This window comes from Ambystoma mexicanum, chromosome 4q, assembly GCF_040938575.1.
Source record: "Ambystoma mexicanum isolate Mex_15411 chromosome 4q, UKY_AmexF1_1, whole genome shotgun sequence".
Lineage (NCBI taxonomy): Eukaryota > Metazoa > Chordata > Amphibia > Caudata > Ambystomatidae > Ambystoma > Ambystoma mexicanum.
In genome coordinates, this window is record NC_090928.1 from 981,476,867 (window position 1) to 981,502,519 (window position 25,653).

Genomic DNA, 25,653 nt, shown 5'->3' on the forward strand with positions numbered 1-25,653 from the left:
GTGTTTGCCTTCGACGTCGTGGATGGCTCAAAGCTACGGACTTCCGGCAGGACGTCCAGACCAGAGTCCTGGACATGCCCTTCGACGGGAACAACCTGTTTGGGAAGACAGTGGACGATTCCCTTCAGGCCATCAAGGCGGATACTGAGACGGCCCGGGCCCTTGGAGTCCTGCAACGACGGACGCCCTTTCGGAGCGGCGGAGGCAAGGGCGCCTCCAAAGGTTCCGGCGGCGGTTTCGCTTCCTACCGTCAAGCGGCCCGCTCGTCGTCGCAAGAGGCCTACAGAGGACGAGGCAAGTCTAGCGGACCCCGCCGTCGTCGCCAAGGAGGTCAAGGCGGCAAGGCCGCTTCCAAGCAGGATTGAACCGGCCGTGGGGTCGGGCCCCCACCGAAGCACCCCGGTGGGAGGCCGGCTGGCGGGCTTCGTCAGCGTGTGGGAGTCCATCTCCACCGACCGTTGGGTGCTGGACGCCCTGGCCCGGGGCCACGCGCTCGAGTTTCAAAGAAGGTGCCCGCGCGTCCCCCCCGTGGCCAGGAAAGAACTTAACGTCCCTCAACTTCTCCTGGAGGTAAAGGCGATGCTCAGAAAGGGCGCCATCGAACTCGTCCCAAAGAGGCTTCGGGGCTCCGGAGTCTACTCGAGATACTTCCTCGTGAAGAAGAAGACGGGAGGATAGCGCCCCATCCTGGACCTGCGACATCTGAACAAGTTCATCAAGGCGCAGAAGTTCCGGATGGTCACCCTCCAGCACGTCCTGGGTCAGCTGGAGGAAGGAGACTTCCTATCGTCGTTGGATTTGGAGGATGCCTACTTCCACATTCCCATCCTAAAGGGGCACCGCAAATTCCTCAGATTCGTGGTCCAAGGGCGTCATTACCAGTTCAAAGCCCTTCCCTTCGGACTACGGTCGGCACCCAGGGTATTCACCAAGTGCCTTGCACCGGTGGCGGCGCAGCTGCGCCGCGAGGGGATCCACGTCTACCCCTACCTGGACGACTGGCTCATCCGCGCCAAGACGAGGGAGCTCGCCGTGGTCCACACGGCAAGGACCGTCCAACTCCTCACGGACCTGGGATTCTCCGTGAACTACGCCAAATCCCACCTGGTGCCCGCGCAAGTCGCACTGTTTCTGGGAGCGAGGCTCGACACAGTGTCCCTTCTGGCCTCCCCGTCGGAGGAGAGGACCAGGACCATCTTGGGCAAGGTGCAACGGATGTTGGTGGCCGACGCGGCCAAAGTGAGGTCCATCAAGTCCCTCCTCGGGATGATGTCTTCCTGCATCTACCTCATTCCCATGTGCAGGCTCCGGATGCGCCCGTTGCAAGAATTCCTGGATGCGCGCTGGATCCAGACGACGGGCAGCTTCGAGGAAAGGATCAAGCTCGACGAGAGTTTCCGACGAGCGATACGGTGGTGGGGCACCCGCGCGCATCTGACGGCGGGCATGGACTTCCAGACCCCAGCCCACCAGGAGACTGTGACCACGGATGCCTCCCTGGAAGGGTGGGGAGCGCACACCGAAAATCTGCACGCAAGGGGACTCTGGCGCCCGACGGAGAAGTCCCTACATATCAACGTCCTGGAGCTCCGTGCAGTGTTTTGGGCCCTCAGGTCCTTCCTTCCGTCCCTCAAGGGCAAGGTGGTGAGGATCTTCACCGACAACACCACCACCATGTTTTACATCAGGAAACAGGGCGGAACCAGGTCCCCAGCGCTGTCCAAGGAGGCGCAGGACCTGTGGCATTGGGCCGTCGCCCAAGGGATTTTTCTGGTGCCGTTTCATCTGGCAGGGATAAAAAACACCATCGCCGACTCACTCAGCAGGGAGCTGCGCTCGTGCCACGAGTGGGAACTACGGCAGGATCTGGTGGATCGCCTCTTCCGACGGTGGGGCACACCCCAGATCGACCTGTTCGCGACGGCGACGAACACCAAGTGCCGGAGGTTCGCCAGCAGGTTTCCCCAGACGAGGAGCATGGGCGATGCTTTCTCGTTCCCCTGGGAGGGCCTGTTCCTCTACGCGTTCCCTCCCTTGCCTCTGCTAATCCGGCTCATCAACCAGCTCAAGAGGTCACGGTGCAGGATGATCCTCGTCGCACCTGCGTGGCCGAGGCAGATATGGTTCCCGGACCTTCTGGACTTGTCAGCGTCCCCGCCGATCAAGCTGCCGGCGGACGCGGATCTACTCTCCAGGGAAGGAGGCGCCATCCTCCACCACGACCCGAAGTCGCTGAACTTGCAGGCCTGGCTCCTGCAGCACTAGAGTTTGGAGGATACGACATACCGGCCGATTGCAGAGAGGTTCTTGCAAAGGCCAGGGCGTCCTCGACTCTTAAATGCTACGGACACAAATGGAAGAGGTTCTCTGTCTGGTGCCACGCACAGAAGATTAACCCTCTACGGATTACGGCTCCCCAAGTACTGCCGTACCTGCTGACGCTGGCCAAAGCTGGTCTGGCACATGCGTCCATCAAGATTCATCTTGCTGCGATCTCCCGATACACCAGAACCACGGGCCGGACGTCCTTGTGGTCTCATCGTCTGGTGAAAGAGTTCATGAAGGGACTGTTCAGATCGTTCCCGCCGGTGAAGGCTCCGGCCCCGGCATGGGAGCTCAACGTGGTGCTGACCAAGCTCATGGGACCTCCGTTCGAGCCTCTGCACTCGGCCCCGTTGAAGTTTCTATCGTGGAAAACAGCTTTTCTTGTGGCCATCACCTCCGCACGACGAGTGGGAGAGATCCAGGCCCTTTCCTGCAAGGCCCCGTACTTGACTTTCCACGACACGAGGGTAGTGCTCAGGACGCACCCCTCCTTCATGCCCAAGGTACCGTCGGACTTCCATCTCAACGAACCCTTGGTGTTACCTGTGTTCTTCCCGTCGCCTTCGTCGCCAGCTGAGAGGACTTTGCACTCGCTGGATGTAGCTAGAGCGCTGAAGTTCTACGTGGACCGCACGAAGGGTTTTCGGAAGACGTCACAACTCTTTGTGAACTTTGGACCTGTCAATCAGGGGAAGGCTCTCTCGAAGGCTTCCATCTCCAGATGGCTCTCCGGCTGTATCATGTGCTGTCACCGGTTGGCAAACCGACCGCTGCCTGGCCGTCCGAGAGCCCATTCCACCAGAGCGATCGCAGCTACCACGGCGTTCCTATCTGGTGTGCCCCTGCTGGACATATGCAGGGCTGCTACGTGGAGGTCGACGCACACCTTCACGAAATTCTACTGCGTCGACCGGGATTCCAGGGAGGAGTCCAGGGTCGGCCAAGCAGTGCTGCGCAACCTGTTCGCCTGAGGTGAGCCTGGTGAGGAGGTAAGATGCTTAATGTTGAGTTGATGTGATGCTTAATGTTGAGCCTTTGCCACCTCCCGTGGTTGTGCATGTGTGTACTGCTATGTATTCTTTATTCATGAGCATGTGAATCCATGCCAGACCCCATGCTGGAGAAGGAACAAGTTACTTACCTGTAACTGTTGTTCTCCAGCATGGGTCTGGCATGGATTCACATGCGAACCCTCCCGCCTACCCCTCTGCGGCTCTTCACTTGGTCATACTGCCACTTCACGTGCTTCCAAATCTGAAGATGGCTGCCAGAGGCGGTGCTTAGGTAGAGGGCAGTCATTGGCTGTGGTCAGTATGGCGCAGAGACCAGTGATTGGTTATTACTACGAAAGACAGATCAGAAACGAAACTGATACTGGTTTTTTCTTTACCGAGGATTCCCAGCCTGACGACGGGGAATATTCATGAGCATGTGAATCCATGCCAGACCCATGCTGGAGAACAACAGTTACAGGTAAGTAACTTGTTCCTTTTCTGGTATACAATTTAGTAGGGCGAAGTCCTGCCTGTTCCCCCTGGCAGGCCTCAGGGGGAAGGACATAGCAGAGCTTCCTGTGGTAGGAATACACTGGGAGCTGACCTCATTCAAGTATTTAGGTATACACATAATGCATACCCATACATTAATGCATGAGCACAATACGAACACTGTGATCCCAGCCCTGAGAAAATCTATGCAATTCTGGGTGAAACTCCCCCTATCCATGATGGGAAGAGCTGCCATAATTAAAATGATTGCCCTTCCCAGATTCTTGTACGGGTTCCAGAATATACATTTTTACATTAATGCGCCTTTTTCCCGCTTGCTAGAAAGGATAACCCGGGACGTCTTGTGGGGGTCAGGGACACGCAAAATAGCACTTTCCACCCTGATGCTACCGTACACCCAAGGGGGGATCCAACTCCCGAACTTTGAAAAGTACTACCTGGCAGCACAGCTTAGCTTTGTCACCAAATGGCTAGCAGATAAAGCCACATCCGAGACCCCCCTGCTGCAGACCCTAGTATCCCCGTTGCATATGAAAGAACTTATCTGGGCCCCCTCCCACCTGATGCGAAATGCCCCTTTCTTAGCCATACTGGGACAAAAAGTATGGCGCAGGACAGTAACCCTTACCTGCACTAACCGCCACTACTTCCCGGACATACCACTGCTCTCGGACCGATGTGGCTCTGTCGCAGACTTGCACCACCTCAGACACTGGGAAAGGAATGGGATATACTCATGGGGGGACCTGTTTGTGGATGGGGCTTTTAAAGACTTCGAAACACTTCAGGAAGTAGATGGAGTCCATACGGGCCAGTTCCTGTGGTATCAGAAGATGAGAACCACAGCAAGAACCAAATGGACGTCATGGCCGGAAGAACCGGACCCAAACCCCCTGATTACGCTACTTTATGCTCTGGGCGAAGGCTGGAAGCCGGAAGCCGGTGTCCCAGATCTACGGCCACCTAAGCGACGTCCCCGACCCACGGAGTGCCGTTTTGAGAGGCAAATGGGAAGCGGACATGGGCCGGGAACTGTCAGATGGAGAATGGGAAAGGGCCTTGACATTTCCCAAGTCTGTCTCCAGGAACCACAGATTCAGACAAATACAATTCAACCTGCTACACCGAACATACTTAACCCCATCCAGGCTGGCAAAAATCAATAATATGTCGCCCTCTAATTGCACATAGTGTGGACAGAGCAATGCGGACTTGATCCACGTGTTCTGGAAGTGCATTAGGACACAATCCCTGTGGACCGCCAAACCGCAGACAAGCGACAATCTGGGGGTGACTAGATACAAATGGACCCCGGAGGAATGCCTATTGGGCACATACACTAGACCGGCCAAACTCAAGCACCTCACCAGACTAATGGACATTATGTGTCTACTGGCAAAAAGGACCATGGCGATGTCTTGGAAGAAAACGACTGGGCCCCAACAGAAAAGCTGGCACTCTGAGCTGAAACGCTGGGTACGAGCAGAAACAACGGCTTGGGAGGACAGTGTAGCCAGATCCACAGATGACTCTAGTGTGACCCTTGAGGCCTGGAAAGAACTCAGACTCCCTGTTTTACCCCTCAGATGACAAGCCCCCATGAACTGGTATGAATCCACCGAAAACAGAACTATGAACTGAGTTGGCAAGACCTATGACCATTATGCTGCCACCTCACTGGGCTCTCACAGGCATGGACCCCCCCTCCCCCTGCTCCACCAAGCGACATCACCTCAACAGGGAAACATTAGGAGAAAGTTAATGTTGTAATGTTAATTTGTTAAATGGTTTATTCTAAAATGCTCATTATCCTCGAAACACGGACACGCTTGGTGTCCTGTAAATGTACTAAATAATAACTGCCAATAAACAAATTTGAAAATAAATGAAGCATAGTGGCCCTTAACATTCGCACCTGCCACTTAACCATGTCCTCTTCTTATGTGTGACAGTTTCTCTCAGCCCTTAAATTGCTCCTATGGCTTGCTCAGCTCTTTTCTTTAGACCCTTTCCAGTTGTTGACTTAATGGTATTTCTGTCAGTAGATGTTTAATTTCTCCTGTTTATTGGTCTTTTTTGGGCCAGTTATCTAATGTCTTCAGGCCTTTTCATTTGAAAAACAAACCTAGACCTACTGGCTTTATCAGTGCGTGTTATATGCAGAGACCAATTAGGCTGCTGAATAGTCGCATGGTGTGGAGGGTTGGTGCACAGGCAAGGAAGTGGTTGCAGCGTGTTGTGTTAAGACCTTAAGTGCCAAGGTACAGTATGCTTGGTCTGAATTTCCAAAAGGTATCCCTGTAGGCTACACCCACAGCTGAAGTTGAATGGGGAAGGCAGCTGGTCCATTTCATTATAAAGGTTATGGCCTGTAAAATCTTGAACCATGTAGCGAAAAACTTTTTTTTAATTAATTTATTTTTTTAATTTATTTTTAATACGGGGAAATTAAGTTGTGGTGTTAAATGTTCTGGTTTTTGGGGAATTTGTAAACATTTACAATTATTTTAATAAACACATTTATAAAGTGCTCCCTGATCAAACCTACATCCACAAAAGTCAAACATAAAAAGTGTGTATAGATCACGTAGGTTTACTGATTTGTATTGAATTTCAACTGCAAAATTTAAAAATCGCTTCTGTCCATTGATGCCTTTTTGGGTCTGTTTTCCAAATAAGACCTTGGTACCTTGACACAACAGCCAGATACTTAACTAATGGGCAGCCTGCGGTGGAGCGATTTCCCATCAGCTTTAAAACCCAATTCTCGGGAAACTATTTTCATCATGTGGTGCTTGGGATTTACTGTAATGGACGATATGGCACGCTCGGGATGAGCAGGCGGTCCGACCTGATGGACAAACCTTTGACCTTCCGGACACTTACTGACCTCATCTTTGAGTTTGAAGACTCTTATAAGAAATACTTGCACTCTGTCAAAAAGGTGAAAATTGGACTGTACGTCCCGCATGATCCACTCAGCTTCCAGCCCATCGAGTGGCGACATCTGGTCCTCAATGTGGGGAAGATGATTCGGCCCGATATCAAGAAGGAACTGGAGAAGCATGCCCGGGATATGAGAATGAAGGTGGGTGCTAGTTATGTGAACACTCTATAGACTGTACTCTGACCCTTCTGTTGGGGAAGACGTTCAATATTTGACTAAATGCCAAATGTACCTACGCTGGTGAGTCTCGTTTCTACATTCCTTGACCCTTGCGGCAGTTCAGTTGAATCTTCTACCCTTTTCATTGGAAGCTTGGGCAGCATGCCTGGTAATATTGGAGTGTTGTGGGTGCACATTTCATTGCTTTTTTGATTGGGAGAAGGGAGGTGGAGTTAAAAGAATATTTCAAAGAAATATATGTTCTATAACGAGAACACTTTAGAACCGGTGGTTAGGACACACACTGACATTTCCAATATGTGTTTATTAAATAATAGGAATAAGGCCTATCTTTCACTTGCACTATGGGGTGTTCCCTACCTATATGAATAACTAAGGTGTTCATCAGTCCTGAGGAAATGTCCAAATTAAGTCAACTGCCCAACTAATCTAACAAATGAAGGTCAGGAGAATTACTTTCCTCTCCTGATGGTACACTGGTCTCCATAGTGTTACCCTTAATATCCAGTATTCACATAGTCTCTAGTCACCTGCTCTATGAACTCATTTAACTCGCTAGTGTTTTGGCGGTTTCCATATCTTTTTGGAATGTCCTCCACAAGTCCTTTCATGAACTTGTGTTTGGTCCTTTGATCCAGTCTATTAGACCTTGGGTATTCTTGTAAGTTATACTCTTAGGTGAAGTATCTTTGCAGGATGGCTAACATTCCCCCTTCTCAGCTGTGGTATCTCGTGTACCTTTTTATCTCATAGGCTTCTTTTGCCTTCACTTGATTGTATTTTCCCTTCCCATAGTGGTTTTATCCCAGTTTTAATGTACTTGTGCCCTGGTGTGTTCGGGATTCTCCTTCTCGGATTGTTCTTTTTCAGGTTCAGTAGATTTATATTGGGATTTTCGTACATTTCACTGGCTGCGTTTCTCAATTGTATATTCGGGGTTTTTGTCAATTTCACCGGGTTGAGTTTTTTAAAAATTAATAGTGGGTTCCCTGTGGCCTCCCGGTCTTCCTGTTCTCGCTGTTACCACTATCCCTACTGGGGAACATCTCTGGGTGCCTGCGTTCTCTCGAGAATGTTCTTTTCCTTTCACTTTGTCGGCTCGCTATCACCACATCCTCTTCTCATTCTGCCTGACGTACAGGGATTCCTTTTGCTACCTGGACTGGTTGCTGCAGCTCGTCCTCTCTCGCCCTACACAGGCTTGCTTTCCAGCATCCGTTTATCAAGTGCAGAGTGGTCCTGAACTTTACGGACTCTGCTGCTCTGCCTCAGTGAGGTGTTCCACTTACAAGGGGCTTCCACTGCTGGTGTATGCGTCTTTCCTTCATTCGACATGTCATCTCTTCAACCTCTGTATTGCAGGCCATTGGAGGCTTCCTCTTAAACGGACAGAACTTCTCTTGATAAAAATGACATACTTTATTCTCGTTTTCAGCGAGTGGTCTGAATGTGGTCGTACTTGCAAATCGGATCGTCCCATGTATGCCATCACAGGGAATGGTTTGGGGAGTTCCTCAATGTAACAGGAGTCCTTGTCCCCTAAGGGGTGTCTCTCCCAATGAGGTCCCACTTGCCCAGACCCCTAGGAAGCATTTTGCAGAGCAGGCTCACCTCCCTAGCCTCAAAGGGGGAGATTTCCCCTTGGGAGAAGGGATGAATTCCCTTAATTTGTCACTGAACATTCACTGTTGAAATCTGTCCCCCCTGTTGAATATTGTACGGATTAAACTGAGATTGGTCACCCTAAAACGCGATCTAACACAGCATGCACTGTTGGTATTGAAGTCCTTGCCTTCCTTCGTTTCTCTTGACTGTTGGCCAAGGTTTAAGAAAGCCGTTATCCCGGCAAACCTACCTGTCCACAATCTTCTCATGATCTCCAGCAGCCCCATAGTATGCCTTTCCTAACTACCTATTTCAGGGCCTTTTTAAGATTGACTTTAGAATGTATACTGTTCTTGTATAGCTGGTATTACACCTAATAAAGTTTGACTGCTGTAACATTAGACCCACACAACCTTTATTCACCACATATAGAGATGTCAAACTTCAGAAGGGGGGCAGGATTATGCGGAATTGGAACCTGTCGCCAGTTAGTTTATTACTGTGACATAGTGCTTGGCAAGGCTAAAGGACTTTCCGTCGAATGATTTCAGCTGGCTTTAATCAGACCGCCTGCACTACTGTTCAAACTCCATAGTTGTCCCAATGCCCCATCTACTAGTTTCCCTTCTCTGTCCTGTATCCTTGGGGAACCTTCAGCTTTGCCGTCAGATGCTGCACTGGGGAACTAGATCTTACACAGGCCTTTAGTCCAGCCTGTGCTCACTCTTACCTCTCAATCCTCAGTGCTTCCAAGACCAGGTGTAGTCTGCTGTGTCACATTCTAGTGAATTGTTCTTTATTGTAACTTTCAGCAAAAGAAAGGATGTCAAAATGGATTTGCATATGGTTGGTTAACTCCTCCTAATGGCTCCAACAACCCAAAATACAATGCAATGAAATAGCACGCACTGAGATTCCCAGTAGACCTTTTGGGGTTCCGCGGTAAGCCCCTTTAAGTTCAACATATTTACCCAGATGTCTGCCTGCCTGATGCATCTTACTAATTAAACCCGGATAAAGTTGAAAACTACACTGGGCTGCCTGTGCGCATGGGTCTTAGCCTGGCAGTGCTAGTCGACCTGCTTCCTTTAAGGTGGAGTGAAGACTGATTTGCATCTGGTTGACATCGTCTGTAATTTCAGAAGAGCTAAAACCGGGTTAAATTCTGTCCAGAGGAATTTTTATTTGTTGAAACCACTGATTAAATTATTTCCATCCAACGCTTTTGATTTGTCCAACCCACTGTGACATTAAGCGCCAGTGTCTATTCTTCTTGGCTTAGGTAGACTGCCCAGTAGTTTGCATTTGTGTACATTTTATTGTAGGCTCAGTTTCCGTTGGTTCCAGAGTCTTCAATGAACCCATTTTTCGCTCCCTCCACGATGCGTTGCCCGATTTGTCCCATAAGCTTTTATGGATTCGAATTGAAGCAACATATTTTTCAGATGGTGTTTGCTGCCACTGTGACCTCGGAGCACTGTGCGTTTCTAGCCCAGCTCTTCTCCTCTTTGGATCGACCTTGAAGGCTGGATGAACCCATTGTGCATCACGTGGCCTTCCATTTCTAGCTCCGGTGCATCCACTGCAGTGATGACTTGTATTGTGAGGCACTTATTGCATAGCTCTGCAGCAGTGGAGCCTTCCTACCAAATCTTCTATTGATCTATGCTGGTGTAACGTGACCGGAAGCTGTTAGCTTCTTCCTGTTGCTCATCGCATTCATCCTTTCTTGACATCCACCTCCTTTTTACCAGCTTCTTTTACTTGCACCACGTGCATGCCTTTTCACTTGGCACTAGTCCTGGTTGCTAGCTGTATAATTCGGTTAAGATTATGGCTTTGAATCTGCATAACCCCGGTCAAGTCACCTTTCTCCTAATCTCCCAATGCGGCACCTCCTTTTCCAGTCCGGATTTCCAGCATATACGTTTCTGCTTTCCTTGTCTTTCTTCATCAGGATTTCTTTCTATTGCCAAAACCTGGCTCCACTCAGTTTCCACTGTTGTCTTCCCTTTTTTTGCCTACTTGAGCCCTCTGCCCTTCTCACTGGGCATACAGGTGGCATGTGCTGCTTTTCTACTTCCTCGTTGGATTGAGTTGCACTGCTAGTAAAAATAACAGCACACCATTTAAATGCATGTTCTCTGGCCCGTTGGTCCAGTTTCATAGAGAACTATTAGGATCGGGTCAATAACTGGAAGTTGTGAATCGATGCGGAGTTCCTGATAAATGCCTCTTTATGCCCGCTTATCTTCCACCCTGACAGTCAAATCTTAAAGGCTTAGAGTGGCCCTGCCTGTCCTGGAAGTTCACTGACATCCATGTCTGACGGTGAACACCTAGAATCTGGACCACCACCCCCCCTATCCAATACACTCCTTTCACTCCTTGGTGTCCTGTAAGCAGAGGGCCATCCTCATCTGAACACAGGAAATCAAGAGGTGATGGCTGGAAGGTTTAGAATTAATCTTAACCTCGGGCATTGCCTTGAGCAACCCTCCAGACCATTGTTCTACGCCTGCCAAGCCATTACAGAAGGGGAAAGACCATATGCAAATGAGACTTGGTCCCACCCCAAAAACGTAGGGTTTCACCCTAAGTAATCAAGGGTAATCCAGACGTGGACTGTGCCATAGGGAGGCGCAGTTCCACCTCACTTAGGAGGCCCAACAAGGCTGAAACACGTGTCTGATGTTGCTGATGGTGCTCTTGTTTAGAGGAGAATTGCCTTGCATTTCGGTGCTGGACTGCCTTTGTGCGTGGGATGAGACTGTTATGCAAATGGTTTTCTCCTCTGTGAAGAAATGCCATAGAACAGGGTATGTGAGGGGCTCCTCCACTCCTTTGCGTTTCTTTGAACTGGTCAGTGGTTCCCACATCACTCCCCTCGCCACTCAGTGCACTACTGCTTCACCTGGGCATTTGTGGTTATGGGGGGTGGATACATAAAACTCAATTGTATCCGGGTAGGGTTTAACAAGGACACGTTTTTCAGATGGCTTAGTGGCCACTGCAGAAATGTGAAAACAAAGAGGTGGTGGCTGGAAGGTTTAGAATGAATCTTAACCTCTGGCATTGCTCTTAGCAACACTCCAGACCATCGTTCTTTGCCTGCCAAGCCATTACAGAAGGGGAAAGACTATATATGCAAATCAGGCTTGGTCCTAGCCCAAAAGGGGCAGTCCAGCCCGAACTGCTAGGTCACATCCCTTCTGCACGAGACCACAAGCATCCCCAAACATGTTTCCGCCTTGTTGGGCCTCATCAGTGGGACCAAGCCTGATTTGCATATGGTCTTTCCCCTTTTGTAATGGCTTGGCAGGCGACGAACGATGGCCTGGAGGGTTTCCCAGAGCAATGCCAGAGGTTAAGATTTTTTCTAAACCTTCCAACCATCACCGCTTTTGTTTTGCCACTGCAGAAATGTATGCAACCTTTGGGTGACCTGTTTGACGCTGCGTGGGACCACCCTATCCCATAGAAGACGAAAGAATGAGCATCATTCATTTAGTTAATAGTAACACATGTTCCCTCAAAGCAGCAGAATCTCTGGTTTCGAGAGGGACATTAACACCTGATTATTGCTCTAATAACCCTTTGAATTTGTGATCTCGATTTAAGTAGTTGCCACAAGTGACGAGCTTTTGTAACTCCTTTTTCTCTAATGTCCTTTTTCCAGATCCTTAAGTCCTCAAGTGCCCAGTCTCCGATCAAAGAGAGAAGAGGAAAGTCGCTGTCCCCTCGTCGCAGGCAAGCTAGTCCTCAACGGCGGGCTTGCAGAAGAGACAAATCGTGAGTATTTAGACACTTTCTTTTGTGTTGATTTGGCAGTGGAAGGGGCAAAGGTTAGCCGCTCTGTAATCTGAACACAGATCAATGGCTCCAAGACTCGTGTCACCAGGGACACAATGCTCCAGTCCTGGTATTCCTTTTACAAACCAATGCAATCCTAAGACTCCCAGAACGCATTGTTTTTTTAGGGGGTGGTGGGGTTTGTTTATTCCAAACCCAAAGTTATCCGGGCGCAGTTGTATAAGTTACATACAGTGGTTGCATCAGGCAAGGAGTATACAGTGGGAGTATAGGCGAACAGACAGTTTAGAGCCCAGGCCTGAAAGGGCATTTTCACAAAGGAATCTGTTTGCACGTGCAAGTGTGGTAGGTGCATTTTGAAACTGCAACCACGTGCAAATTGCTCACACATGGTGATTCGCAAGCACAATTTGCACTACAATGAATAGCAAATCATCAAATCTAACCGTTCTAAAGGGGGTTAAAATAGCATGGAAAGGAGAAAAGGGGTGGTAACAGCCTTTCTGCCCTTTGTTGCAGATGGGCAGATGTTTTCTGTAACTGGTCACAAATGGTTTGTTTCACTGTTTCTGTGAATCCGATGCAATGTGCTTTACCCCCCCCCCCCCCAGCCAAAAGCTTGGTGTTTGTGGTGTCCACGGTGGCAGGCGTTGGGAACTAGTTCTTGAACGGGACTACCCATGTGCAAGGAACCAATGTCTGAGTCTATTGCAGCACAACACCTAAAGATCAGGCCATACACTGTTTTGGGTTAACTTGTTTGATACCTGTGATAAATGTGCAAACCTTGGGCTTTTTGCTCCCACTGGCCCTCGCCGGAAACTGTTTTTTCTATGACTTGTATTATAAACGTGTGCCCATTGTGTTGGCATTGATACTTGCTGGCGGCTAGCTCAATGTTGCCAGTTCCTTTCCTAACATTGTCTCCCCATCATTACTGCGTGACTTTGTGAACCGTATAATTGTGAAAGTTTTTACTACTAAATTTTGGGGTCGACGGGCCAAAGGACTGGCTTCAGATTAACACTGCCCTAGTAGCCTGTGGCTATGACCTGCTGATTTTATTTCACATTTGAATATTTGCATTCGCCGTTAGATTTGCACTTCCTGGTCCCTATACATAGATATATTGAAAGAATTTACATTGTCATGCTGTTAGGTTCAATATCCTAAACTATGCTTAAGTCGGGGTGGGAAGGCTGAAGGTCTGGTTCCTGTGTTTGTTTGGCTTTTTCCTGATTGGTTTGCCAACCTTGATTTGTTCCTCTTAGTCGTCCTAACGAGGGTATGGAATCCTGAAAGCACCCCGGAGGCCCCAAGCCTCTAAAGGTAGGTTCTGCCAAAAGCACCTAATTTCGCTGTGCAAGTCTCCTTGCACAACTGGCTCTTGTCTACACTGGTTGGTGGCAGCCTTTGTGAATGGTTATGGTGGGGTTACTGCATGCTGTACCCCCGGGGTGTCCTTACGCCCCTGTGCGAGTCCAACGGCTAGATTTTCTTTCCTAAGAGAGTGGAATATGGATGTTGCTTTATTTTGTCTAGGGGGTTGGGGGGTTCTTCCTTCCTGGAAGGACTACAGTTGCCAGAACTAAGGGTAAGACATTTTTGAATTTAAAACAACCCTGTGGTTGTTTAATCCAAGGGTCTGCATCCTTCGTTGAACCTGTCATACTCTGATGCTCCCTGTACTCTTCCACAGGGTTCGAAATTGCCAGGAGCTGGGAGCTATTTAGCTCCTGGTTATAGCCAAGGAGAGCCTAGTTAGCTTGACATCAACAGCTACCAGGAACTACCCTTGACTCCTTTCGGGCAAGTGGTGTCAAACGCACATAGCCATTAACTGCACAAAGTCCAAACCATTTCCGCTGATGGACTGCACAAGACCACCTGCGGATCTAATGAAGTTCATGTGGGCCCCAGACACGGACACGAGTTTCATGGTCCTCTAGATCATTGTTTGCACATAACCTGGTGGCTTCTGGTCCAGACTCCTGATCTTTGTATGGCCGACTATCGCTGCTGAAAATTATAGTCCTGCCAAACTTACTTCACTAGTAAACTGCTTTGGTCAGGTAGTGCTTTCTTTGAAACCGTTTGATCGATCGCTACTAAATTCTTGTGGTGGGTCTGGAGCGGTTAGGATGGCATTGGAGGGCGTGGTCAGACCATATGCACAGGGAGGGCTGGCAGCCCCAGACTTCGAGCTATACTATCTGGCAGCCGAAGCCCAGTTTGCAGCATACTGGTATTCTTCTTACCCTTGTCCTGGATTCCCGAACATAATGCCCACCCAGGACAGGAGTATGCAAGCTAGATGGGACCCAGATGCAGCATTTACCATGGATATGTTTCCAGAGGCAACGTTTGTCACACTACCTGACTTTATGGCTACATTGGGGAATAACCTGGTTGTGCGATTACAGTAATCCGTATGTCCACTGCCTTCAGGCGAGCGTGGCTGTCTTTTCCGGACGAGCTTGAAACACACAATTGTAGGCACAATTATGCAAACGGATATGGGTCAGAGGTTGGTGTTAACGCTGTATGACAAAGCGCAACAGGGCCTTACAGACCTCTTCAACGTCTGTGGGTGGCGGCAGGAGGACCTTGGATACGCGATACCAGATGGGAAATGGTTGAAGTATTGCCTCCTGACCAAACCGGTGTCCATAACGCTCACTATATCGACAAATTCAATTCATGATCCTTATTGGATTACACTACACACCCACCAAGATTGCCAGGTTCTCTCTCACTGCCACAGATGCGTGCCGTAAATGCGGAGGGACGCTGGTGAATTTCATACTCATGTTCTGGAATTGCCCCGTATACTAGACTTCTGGACTGATGTAGCAAATGCTCTATTCAAAAAGATGGGTGTGCCCCCGACAGTAACTGACGCCCGCCAAATACCTATTGTGGTGGGGGCACATGGGCAAAGCCACATTAGAGAATCGTAGTCTGCTTAACTTGGCATTCCTGATTTCTAAAAAATGCATACGACACCGACGGGCGGCCTCTACAGGGAGGATGTGGCCGAGAAACCTGGCACACTCGAGTGAAAGGGAAGAGGACTATATTGCTAGTGTCTCGACGGCCTCCAGTCCATGAATATCTGTATAATATAGGAACAGCGGGAAGCGCCACTGAAGTGTGCGGATAGATTATTGCCATAGGGCAAACTGTGTGTTTGGGGAGCCCGCGACCGGCTTGGCGACTCTGATGCGGTGACCTGCTGGGATGTAACGCACGATCTACTAAATGTGCTGTGGGGATCCTTTTTGCCAAGAAAGCATATATATCTTCCAACACCCACATAGTGCGTACAACTGGATGGAGTGGGGAGGAGATTGGTGGAGGTTCTTTTTGTTCTCTATTTTTGTTGTACTGCATGATGTTGGAAAATTAAAATGCCAATAAAAACATATACATGAGAAACACACGTAGCTATATGATATTAACTGTGTAGTTTTGAGAATGTTTTTACAGGAGAATAAAGGACACCCCTAAGGGACATTTAAAGCCTATTAATATGCAAACGGACAACTTTAAGTTTGCATCTTGCGCTCATTTGAGTCGCTGCACACTACAGGTTGAATCCTGGTTCATTCCTTGGGAGGATTGCGCGTGGGTAGTACACCCACCATTGGACTACGCCAACACTTGGTATATCCGCATTTCAGATGAGCGTTTACAGAAGCTGCTCGTTCTTCAGAATGCCTCTGCTATACTTCATTTTAGACTTCCCAAAAGTTGTTCGATTTCTTCCTTTGGCCTAGATCTCCACTGGCTCCCGGTCCATTAGCATGTTCTCCTCAATGTCTGTCTTGCATATATGTGCAAGCAGGCCCTAGACTCTGGAGTCCGCTGCCCTTGGAAATGTGGTCAATGGCTTCCTTGTGTGTTCAGGAAAAAATGGGAAACTTCCTAAATAGGGCCTTCTCCAGCTTATTTCGCTTTGCCCATCTTGTTTCAATTGCGCCTAGAGTGCAGTTCATTCTACCTGGTTCCGCGACGATGTGCGCACTATAAATAATTTAAAGAAAATCACCTACTTGACAATCCTGGCTTTTTGCTCGGTTACTTACCTGTGGGTGCAGTTGTGTTACGTTAAAAGTGTACATTTTACTTGATTGAATTTCTTACATGGGTCACTCAGGGACAAGAGGCCGTTTTCCCAAGTTATTCTGGGAATGCAAGTGTCTCTTTGAAGGGGGATGGTGTGGTGACCGGAACACAGGATAAGTGCTCCTTTCATTTAAAGGATGTCCACACACTGCTTATTGTGGAAATAAGCTGTATCTGTCATAATGGTGATTTGAATAAAGAAAACGATCAAATCCTTTTTACAGGCAATTAATAGATTTTACTCACGAGGTGTGGTGGGGGGGGGGCACTAGGGATGTACCAAGTCCTTTAGGAAAGCAATAGAGCAAGATGGAACATTTTTGTTCAGTGAGCCCCAAGATCTCGGGTTCAGGTCATATATTCAGCAATTAAATTAGTAAATATTTGTTCACATAGCAGAGTTGTATCATCTCCCTGTGGAGGAGTTGGTTACAAGCTGCAGATACTCAAATGACGAGGTAGTAATACTTTGAGACCAAGCAGAGTCAGGCCAGTGGATCCTATTCTGCCTTCCATCAGTTTATATTTCTATATTAAACTGTAGGGTTTGTGATAACTCCCATGATGTCGTCACTGCTTCCATGTGGAGAGGAGGACCCTTCCCATGGGGCCAGGTAGGGGAGGTCTATACCTGATAGTGGGGGTGGTACTCAGTGGGAGGATCTCATGGGTAGGGAGACCCCCCTATGAGGCAAGTGACGACTATCTAGGGAGAACGCAGTATCCATCCAGCATACACACTGCTCCTTCGCCCCCTTCACTATACCTTTAACATTCTCCTCCATATCTTTCTGTGAGTCCACAGAAATGGGAAAACACTGAGAATAAGAAGAATCAGGCCTCCCCTATGGGCAATACTAAAGTACTGGGACGAGGAGGAAGTGAGGAGAGCGCTCCTGGAAACATTGAGTAGTCTAGTGTTTACCGGGTTCCTATTGGCCTTGGCCAATATAAACTAGAAGAGGGACAACCAAACAGGAAGAGAACGGAGGCATAGCCTGGAGTGCCCAGCAATTTCGAACTGGGTAGACTACTGAGAGGAGACTGTGCTGGAAGGACTCTTCTGCAAGAGGCAGAGAGTTTGCAAGGGTTTGATGCAGTACGGGCAACGCTGACCAAGAGGACTCCGAGGCAGCTGAATAGTGAGACTGGGCCAGAGAACAGAAACCAGGACTCTTACCAGAAGGTGAAGGTGTCACGGAAGGGTACACCAAGCATGGAGCAGCCGAGCCAGAGAGAAGGTGGATGCCCAGCTGAGTAAGAGTGCTGGTATGTGAAGCCCTAGAGACTGCAACCCGCAGAACGATGAATGCTGTGGAGATGTCGCAGAAAGAGGATCTTCACTGGATGAAATGGAAAAGTAGAAAAGGAAGCCTGCAACCGTCTCAATCACCAGCAAGCCTCACACTGGTATCTGGGTGGTTGCTGAGTCCCATGAATAGTTGAGAAGCCATATTAAGTGGGTCGGTGAGAGACCCATACACAATAACGAGCAGCTTCCCCAGGCGTAATCATAGTCGCAGTACTTTGTGGATTGCTGAACCTGGTCTGCCCAAGTACAGCTGGAACCCAAGCGAAAGACACAAATACCAAGAGAAGAAATCAATGCGAAGGCTTTTGGAACCCGACCAAGAATGTCTGGCAGGATAGTGAACCGGGTAGAAGTATTGGGAGCAGTGAAGAACCAAGAGGGGCTGGGGATCTACATCCAATAGCAATCTGCTGCTAAAAACCATAGTCTTGTGGTTATCATAGTCACAGTACCTGGCAGGATGGTGAACCAGGTGGATTGTGAACGCTGACTGTGAATGCTGATGAACATTGCAAAGGGAGCCAAGAGAAGAGCAATTCTCTTGTCTAAAGAGCATGAGAAAGGCATGGGGAAGGGAGGCATTCCACCTAGTCTCGACAAATATTGTGAAAGAAGCCAAGAGGAGGAAGTCATTCTCTTGGCATTGTGAGTTACCCTACAAAGACAAGGAAAAGAAAGGTCCTGGCAGTGGGAAAATCACTGAGAAACGGAACACTGTGAAGATGCAAGACGTTCTTTCTATGTGCCTTGCTGGAGCCCAAATGCAAGGTACCAATTTGATACTTTGATTTGTATCCTAGAAGATCATTTCATTTGAATCACCCAGAAGTGAAATTTGACCTGTCATCCAGAGGAAGATAGCCAATCTTCTGGATCAAGAAGACAACCCTTTTGCCTTAATTTAGTTTATAGTGTAAGGGTCAGATAGGTTTGGACACAGGAGGTGCTTTAGACAGACATCCTGACGGACGCCTTAGTATTTAGTTGAGGCAGGGAAACTCCTCTTAGAACTGGGGTCAGATAGGGTTTGCTCTTTAATTTTCTTATTACAAAGTCTGTAGCCAAAAGCATGCCACCCGTGTGTCTGCCTCCTACTTATGCTCCCTTATGGGTATGTGTACCTCAAAATACAGTGGTGTAAGTTGTCGATCCTAGTAACCGGGCTCTGTGTTGATTTTCTAACGTGAAGTAATGTCTGAGCTGTGAGCGTACAGACTTCTGCCAAAAATAAGATAATGCCTTAATGTTCTAAATATACTTCACTAAATGATGCAGCAGACGAGAAGACTTTGCGTCAAAGCTTTTATTTTAAGCATATGAGCCCACAGCTGCGTGGTCACGTCTTGTGTGCTCAGCGTAAATCTCTAGCCTCATTGAGTGTCTACACAATTATAGTACTCAGTACTTCTCCAGTCCCCCAGCGTCATTCCCTCCTATTTTGTCTAGGGATATTTTCACCATTCAACCACGTTGGTTTGATTGGCACATGTGCTTCTTTTAGGGGCATTGTTGCTACTGGTATTGCAAGACTGCCATCTATGTGTTGGCATTCATGCCTTCAGCTGTTTGCGTATTGTCAGCTGTCAAAAAAACCTATTTGCACAAGCCCTCCAGATTTCAGGTGGGCTTTTAATTTGTTCACAACCATCTGGACTATTCAGATCCCCTGAGATCTATGTATGGCTCTAGAAATTGATACATTACTATGAGCTGATGGTTTGTTTTGGACGGAGCTGATCATAATACTTTGTGTCCATGCTGTATTAACACAGGCCTGCTAAGCCATCAGGAAGGCTAGCTCCTGAACTCCCAATTCACTTCATAAATAGCTACACTAATATGTATAAATGGTATCATGTGATTAAGAAGATTCAGTACCGGGTGATATGTGGACCCCAAAACGTAATAGCCTTTTTATATTTTTTTTACTGGGTAGTTTATTTTTTCTGTTTATCATGTTCCCTGGGGAACTGGTTAGGCGGTACATGGGTGTAGAAGGGCGTAGCTCTTCTAACAATGTTCTTTTGTTTCATAATCTGTTACCATTCTCTTCCCCAATTTTATTTTTTGCTTTATACCTCCAGATTAATTGCTCATTTATCCTCCCCTAGCCCGCCTCACAGGGCCGGTCTAGCCTGATGTGTCCACCTCTATGGGGTGCTGTACCAGCAGTCCCAGATTCCTTATATATTAATACTGTTTGTCACTTGTGTTGTGTACATATGTGTTTTTACTAATAATGCACCAGATCCAGTGTGACTAATCTCTTTACATTCCAATTTCGTGCTCTACTGCAAAGCCAGGCACCGGCCACCACGTTGATTTGTATCGTTATATGCAGCCTCAGTGCAGCAAATAGCAACATTTGTTGCATTCACTTCCCCGGGTGGCACCAGCCTGTTCCCAGGCCTGGCCCCACTGCACGTGCCCTCCTTCAGTGCATGCGTTGCACTGACACAAGGGGTTGATTGACTGGGCAGTTTGCCCTGCTGTGTGCCTGTGTCAGTTGCCGGAGGATGAATCTGGATCAAGGCAGGATGTAGGAAGGTGCCCAGCCAGGAGGAGCCCAACCCCAGAGCCTAGAAGCCACCTTGTGCCGGGCCAGCTGCCACAGTGCCAAGATTGGCATAACGCAGTTAACCATTATAATTGGTAAGTACTCTGTATCCTTACTGTACCTTTTCAATGCTGATAAAATACTGCATCGGCCTCAATCAGCCACAAGAGAATGGGTAGCTGCGAGCCCGCGATTTCTCACAATGCGCTAGTGTCCACTTCAAATGTGACCCCTTCGGTATTGAAATCCATTGGTGAAAAAGCTTTCACCCTGAATTCTCGGAGTAGTGAAAAAATCACGTTTACAAAAGTATAATGTCTTGGGTTCAGCTTTGTTTATGTAACTTGGGTACCATTTGCGCACCCACTTCCTGCAGAGAAGGAAACAAACAGCCTCTTCCAAAGGGTAGGAGAACGGGAAAGGGATTTATTTCCAGCAGCTGTAAGCAACCTTCTAATTTATTTAGCAAACCTCCAAACTGCTGTTAGTGATTTAAAGTCTATAAACACTATTCAGGTGAATCTCTGAACATAAACCAGCATTATTAGCAACCCCCACAGTGCAGATATTGTGGCTTAATTCTTAGATCTTTCTTTTTGGCGGAACAAGTTGGGACTTCTGTGCCAAGGCCTTCGGAGTGAGGGATTTATTGTTGGCCGTTTTATGTGATTTCATTAGGCCCAATTTTACTGTCATTACAAGAAAGTGATGTTTGTTGGCAGCCTCCTCCTGGTTGTGTTGGTAAGGGCAGCAGGAACAACACTAATGAACGCTGGAGTGTCATCTACATGCATGGGTTGGGGCTTTGTGTGCTGCCTGAGCCACAGGCCTTCTGTTTCTATGAAAATGTTAATTTATTGGATGTTTAATCTGTAAAAGGAATGCCCGTTTACATACCGCCATTTACATACTGCAGCAGACAGCCCCTTTTGTTCTCTCGTGAACTACACACCCGCAGCTGATTGATCTTTTTGGTGGAGTTCATTAATATTAGGCCTCTGAGTCTAACTCCTGGCAGGCATACGTGCGTGCAGCTTTGTGACTAAGAGAGGACTTGCTTTACACACTTCTATAAAAGAATACCATCTAGCTAGAGTCACATTCCACAAACAAAAAATAGAGCAAATCTTCCTTAATAAAATGCGCTAAAGTAAATTAATAATTGGTCGAGCAACCATCAGACTGGGTCCTCGCCAAAGTCATTACGCTACGTCCCGCAGCGAGAACGGGGGATCCCGATGCAGCAGGACAGAGTTTCCTTGGCCAAAAAGGGCTGGCTCAAGCCCCACTCGGTGCAGCCGGTCAATCAACGCCTTGACGCCAAGTACAGGTAGATGGAGGGGGATACACTCTTGCTATCGGCCCACCCTCAGCCGGACTCTTCGGTGATCGCTGCGGCATCACTATACTCCAAGCCTCAGTCGTCCTCGGCCTCTTCCTCTGTGGCGCTGCTAGACAAGAAGATCTTGGAGGCGTACAGGAAGAAGCTGTATTCCAACACGCCCTTGCACCTTCGTCAAGCCAGCGCAGATGCCATGCTGGCAGCCGTTAACCAGAGGCTCTGGCGGGAAATTGCAGATTTCCGCCAGAGCTTCCGGCACAGAGCCAATCAAGATTCAAGGTGGAATTGGCAGAGGCCAAGATGGTGGCGCAGGACATCATGGAGTCCACCGTGGCCCACATTGACCCCTCTGGATGTGCCATCTGCATTGCTACGGACATGAGAACAGCCTTGCTCTGTGCTCCAAAATTCAACCCGGATGTCCAGGAACGTATCTTAGATCTTCCGTTCGAAGGGTGTGACCTCTACCACTCCACAACAGACGAGGAGCTGGACAAAAAGAAAAACGGCTCACAACCGGCCAAGTCTTTATCCATCATGACAAAGCCCATGCCCACAACATACACCCTGTCACAGCGGCGCTCAGACAAGGGGTGTACATACAGAGGGTTCCGCGGCTTCCAAGAGCGGAGGTCCAGGCAGCCTGTCCATTCGCCGACTCAACATCGGCGCAAACAGCAAAGGGTACGGGTAAGGGCTTTTTCCAGTCCCCCTCCTCCGCAACAGCCTCAGAGGAAAAGACGGTATGACATGCCACTCCAGGTCCATGTGTTCAGGTGCCAGAATTTCGTGGACCCCTGGATCCTTTGTAGTCTTCACGGGGTACTGCCTCCCTATCCCAGCCTCTCCTCCCTCCTCCACTCCCACAGGTTGGGACAGCAACTCTTTTGGCGAAGATCCAGTCGCTCATCGAGAGTCAAGCAGTGGAGGAAGTCCCAGCCTTCCAAGCGAGGCTTGGGCTTTTACTCCAGGATTTTCGCCATTCAGAAAAAGAACCGGGCTGGCCCGAGTTGTGCTGACCCTTTCCACCCTCAACTTCTCCCTACCGCTACAAAAATTCAAGATGGTTACACCAGCTTTGATAGCAGAGACTGGATGTGCTCACTGAATCTGAAGGACGCGTACCTACACGTCCCGATCTGGCAGCCTCATCGTTCTATTCTACTATTCAGGATCATGAGCTACCATTTTGAATACAAGGTGCTTCCTTCCGGCCTCAACTCGGCCCGCGGGGTCTTTACCAGGGTGATGAACACAATGGCGTCCCTCCTCAGGTCACAGGGTCACCACATCTACCCGTACCTAGACTACTGGCTCGTCAGGGCGACATCTCCGGAAGCAGTGAACTCCACGAGCTGGGTTTTTCATTCAACCTCAAGAAGTTACAGCTGCAGCCCATGCAGAGACTAACCACCTTGGGTGTCATTTGGGACACGTGCTCCGAGAGAGTTTTTCCCGCAGAGGACAAGATCACGGCCCTCAAGAGGGCCACGCGCACTTCCTCAGCAGAGAAGTGACCTCGGCCTGGTAGTACCAACACCTACTGGGGCTCATGGCAGCAATCCTCTTAGCCGTCCCCCATACGAGACTCAGGATGAGGAGAATACAGCTGCACTTCACAGGCTCTTTGAATCAGGAGCGAGGCTCTGTCAGATGATCAACATTCCTCCATCACTTCACCCGGACCTCACATGGTCCAGGGACTGCAACCTTCGGCTGGGCAAGCCTCTCCGGCAACCTACCCCGCAGGTCACCATCACCTGGACAATCACTGCGTCCATGAAACCTGGACCCGGCAGGAGCAAGAGTACCACATCATTTGGGTGTAACTGAAGGCGATCTGGCTGGCGCTCAGAGCCTTCCTTCCGGTTTGCGCCTTGAAACACATGTGTATAGGCGCGTTATAAATGCCATATCATATCGAGGGCAAGGTTGTCCTCATTCAGACAGACGACTCCACCAACATGTTCTACGTCAACAAGCAGGGAGGTACCAGATCCCCCCCCCCCCCTTACACTGTGCAGGCTCGCAGCAGCATGTGGGAATGGGCCCTGGAGAACAACATCTACCTCATGGCTGTCCATCTGCCAGGTGAATCCATCCTGGAGGCAGACAGGCTCAGCAGATTGGGTGCGGACAACTATGAGTGGCAGTTGAACGACTTAGTACTGCAGGAAATCTTCTACAAATGGGGACACCCCCAGGTGGACCTATTTGCCTCCTGGGACAACAGGAAGTGTCAACTGTTCTCTTCCTGGTCAGGGCCCGGGCTCCCTCGGTGATGCATTCCAGATTCAGTGGGACGGAATGACTGCATACGCCTTCCCGCCCACACCACTGATGTGCAAGATCAAGTAATCTCGCCACTTCCGCAACATTCTAATAGCACTGTGGTGGCCGGCCAGGCCATGGTTGTCGGAGCTGTTCAGCCTCTCGGAGAGGCTGCCCATTCGCCTCCTGACGGGCCCAGCACATCCTCTGGCGCAGCAGGGGGGCAGGGTCATCCACCCCATGCCATAGAAACTAGCCCTCACAGCGTGGTTCCTTAACAGGTCACGCTAGGTCACCTCAGCCTTTCCCAGGCTAACCTAGAAATCATACAGGGCGCCAGGAGCAAGTCTACCAGGGCCCAGTATAGGAGCAAATGGACCAGACTCTAAGGGTCTGGTACCCCCTTGCATGTACCTTGGACGACATGCACTCCTTCTCGGTGCACCTCGCCCACTCAGGCGTACAGGTGGACACTTGCCGCACTTATTTGGCAGCCATTTGGGTTTACAGAAACTCAGCGTTTTTTCCTCTTCCAACCCGATTGTCCGGAAACCTTTGACGGGACACGCCAGACTCTACCCACCCATCAAGAGGCCACCCCGTGTGGCACCTCAACATAGTTCTGGGGGTCCTGGCGAACAAACCAATGGCATCTGTGGACATCAGGCTGGTCACCATTCAGACTGCCTTGCTAGTCGGCCTCACCTCAGCTGGCAGAATCAGCGAAATCCAGGCACAGGTCGCCTCTAAGCCATATACTACGTTTCACAAGGATAAAGTAGTCCTGCGGCCACACCCAGCTTTCTTGCCAAAGGTGCCTTCCGCATTCCATCTGAACAAAGAAATAGTGCTACCTATGTTTTTTGCTGAGCCCAAAGACGAGGCACAGAGTTCTGCAGTGCCTTGATGTCAGGTGTGCCCTGAAATTCTACTTTGGACAGGACCAAGGGCTTACGCAAGTCAGACGCACTTTTTGTCACCTTTGGTGGATCAAGGCCGAGGTACTGGGCCTATAAGGCCTCCATAGCTCGGTGGAGGTTCTCGGCCATATAGGAAGCTTACGAGGGAGAGCACAAGCCACTTCCGGCCAACATGCACGCCCACGCCGTCAGAGCCAAGGCAATGGCCATCGCTTTCCAGCGGAAGGTCCCCTGGCAAGTCATAAGCAAAGCAGCCACATGGGCCACCCCTTCGGCTTTCTGCAAGCACTACTGTTTGGATGCCAGTTCTAGATCAGACGCGGCTTTCGGACAGGCTGTTCTTAGAAACCTGTTTGCTTAAGGAGAGTCTCCTCTCCACCCTGGGGTTACACTCGGTTGTAATCGCCCATGCAGTATGGAGGAAAGGGGACGGGACGTAAGAGTAATTAGAAGTTACTCACTGTAGTGACTAACATACTCTTAGTCCCCTTTCCTCCATATGTCCCACCAGCCCCCCCGTCAATAAAACTGGTGTAATTGGGCAATATTAATCGATTGTCGACGTGTCTATGGGGACTGAGGTGTGGCGCCGGAGGGCAGAGTCAGGGCAGCGCATGCTCCCAGGGCCGCACCCCTGCATGCCTCTAAATTTAAAGGGGAAGGTTTTTTCTGGTGTAGAACGTTCCGTATCCCATCCCTTGGAAGGGACGCCCATGCAGTATGGCGGAAAGGGGACTAAGAGTAC

The 25,653-nt window shown here is 49.2% G+C and overlaps 1 protein-coding gene across 4 annotated transcripts in view; it reads left to right on the top strand.

Annotated features, from left to right (window-relative positions):
- The window catches only part of VASH2 (vasohibin 2), a 368,982-nt gene that overhangs the window by 255,046 nt on the left and 88,283 nt on the right, over positions 1-25,653 (top strand). For all 4 annotated transcript variants that reach the window (XM_069608543.1, XM_069608542.1, XM_069608545.1 and 1 more), the window contains 2 exons: positions 6,540-6,921; positions 12,245-12,357. In XM_069608543.1, coding sequence (XP_069464644.1) covers positions 6,540-6,921; positions 12,245-12,357 — 495 coding nt within the window. The remainder of the gene's footprint in view (positions 1-6,539; positions 6,922-12,244; positions 12,358-25,653) is intronic.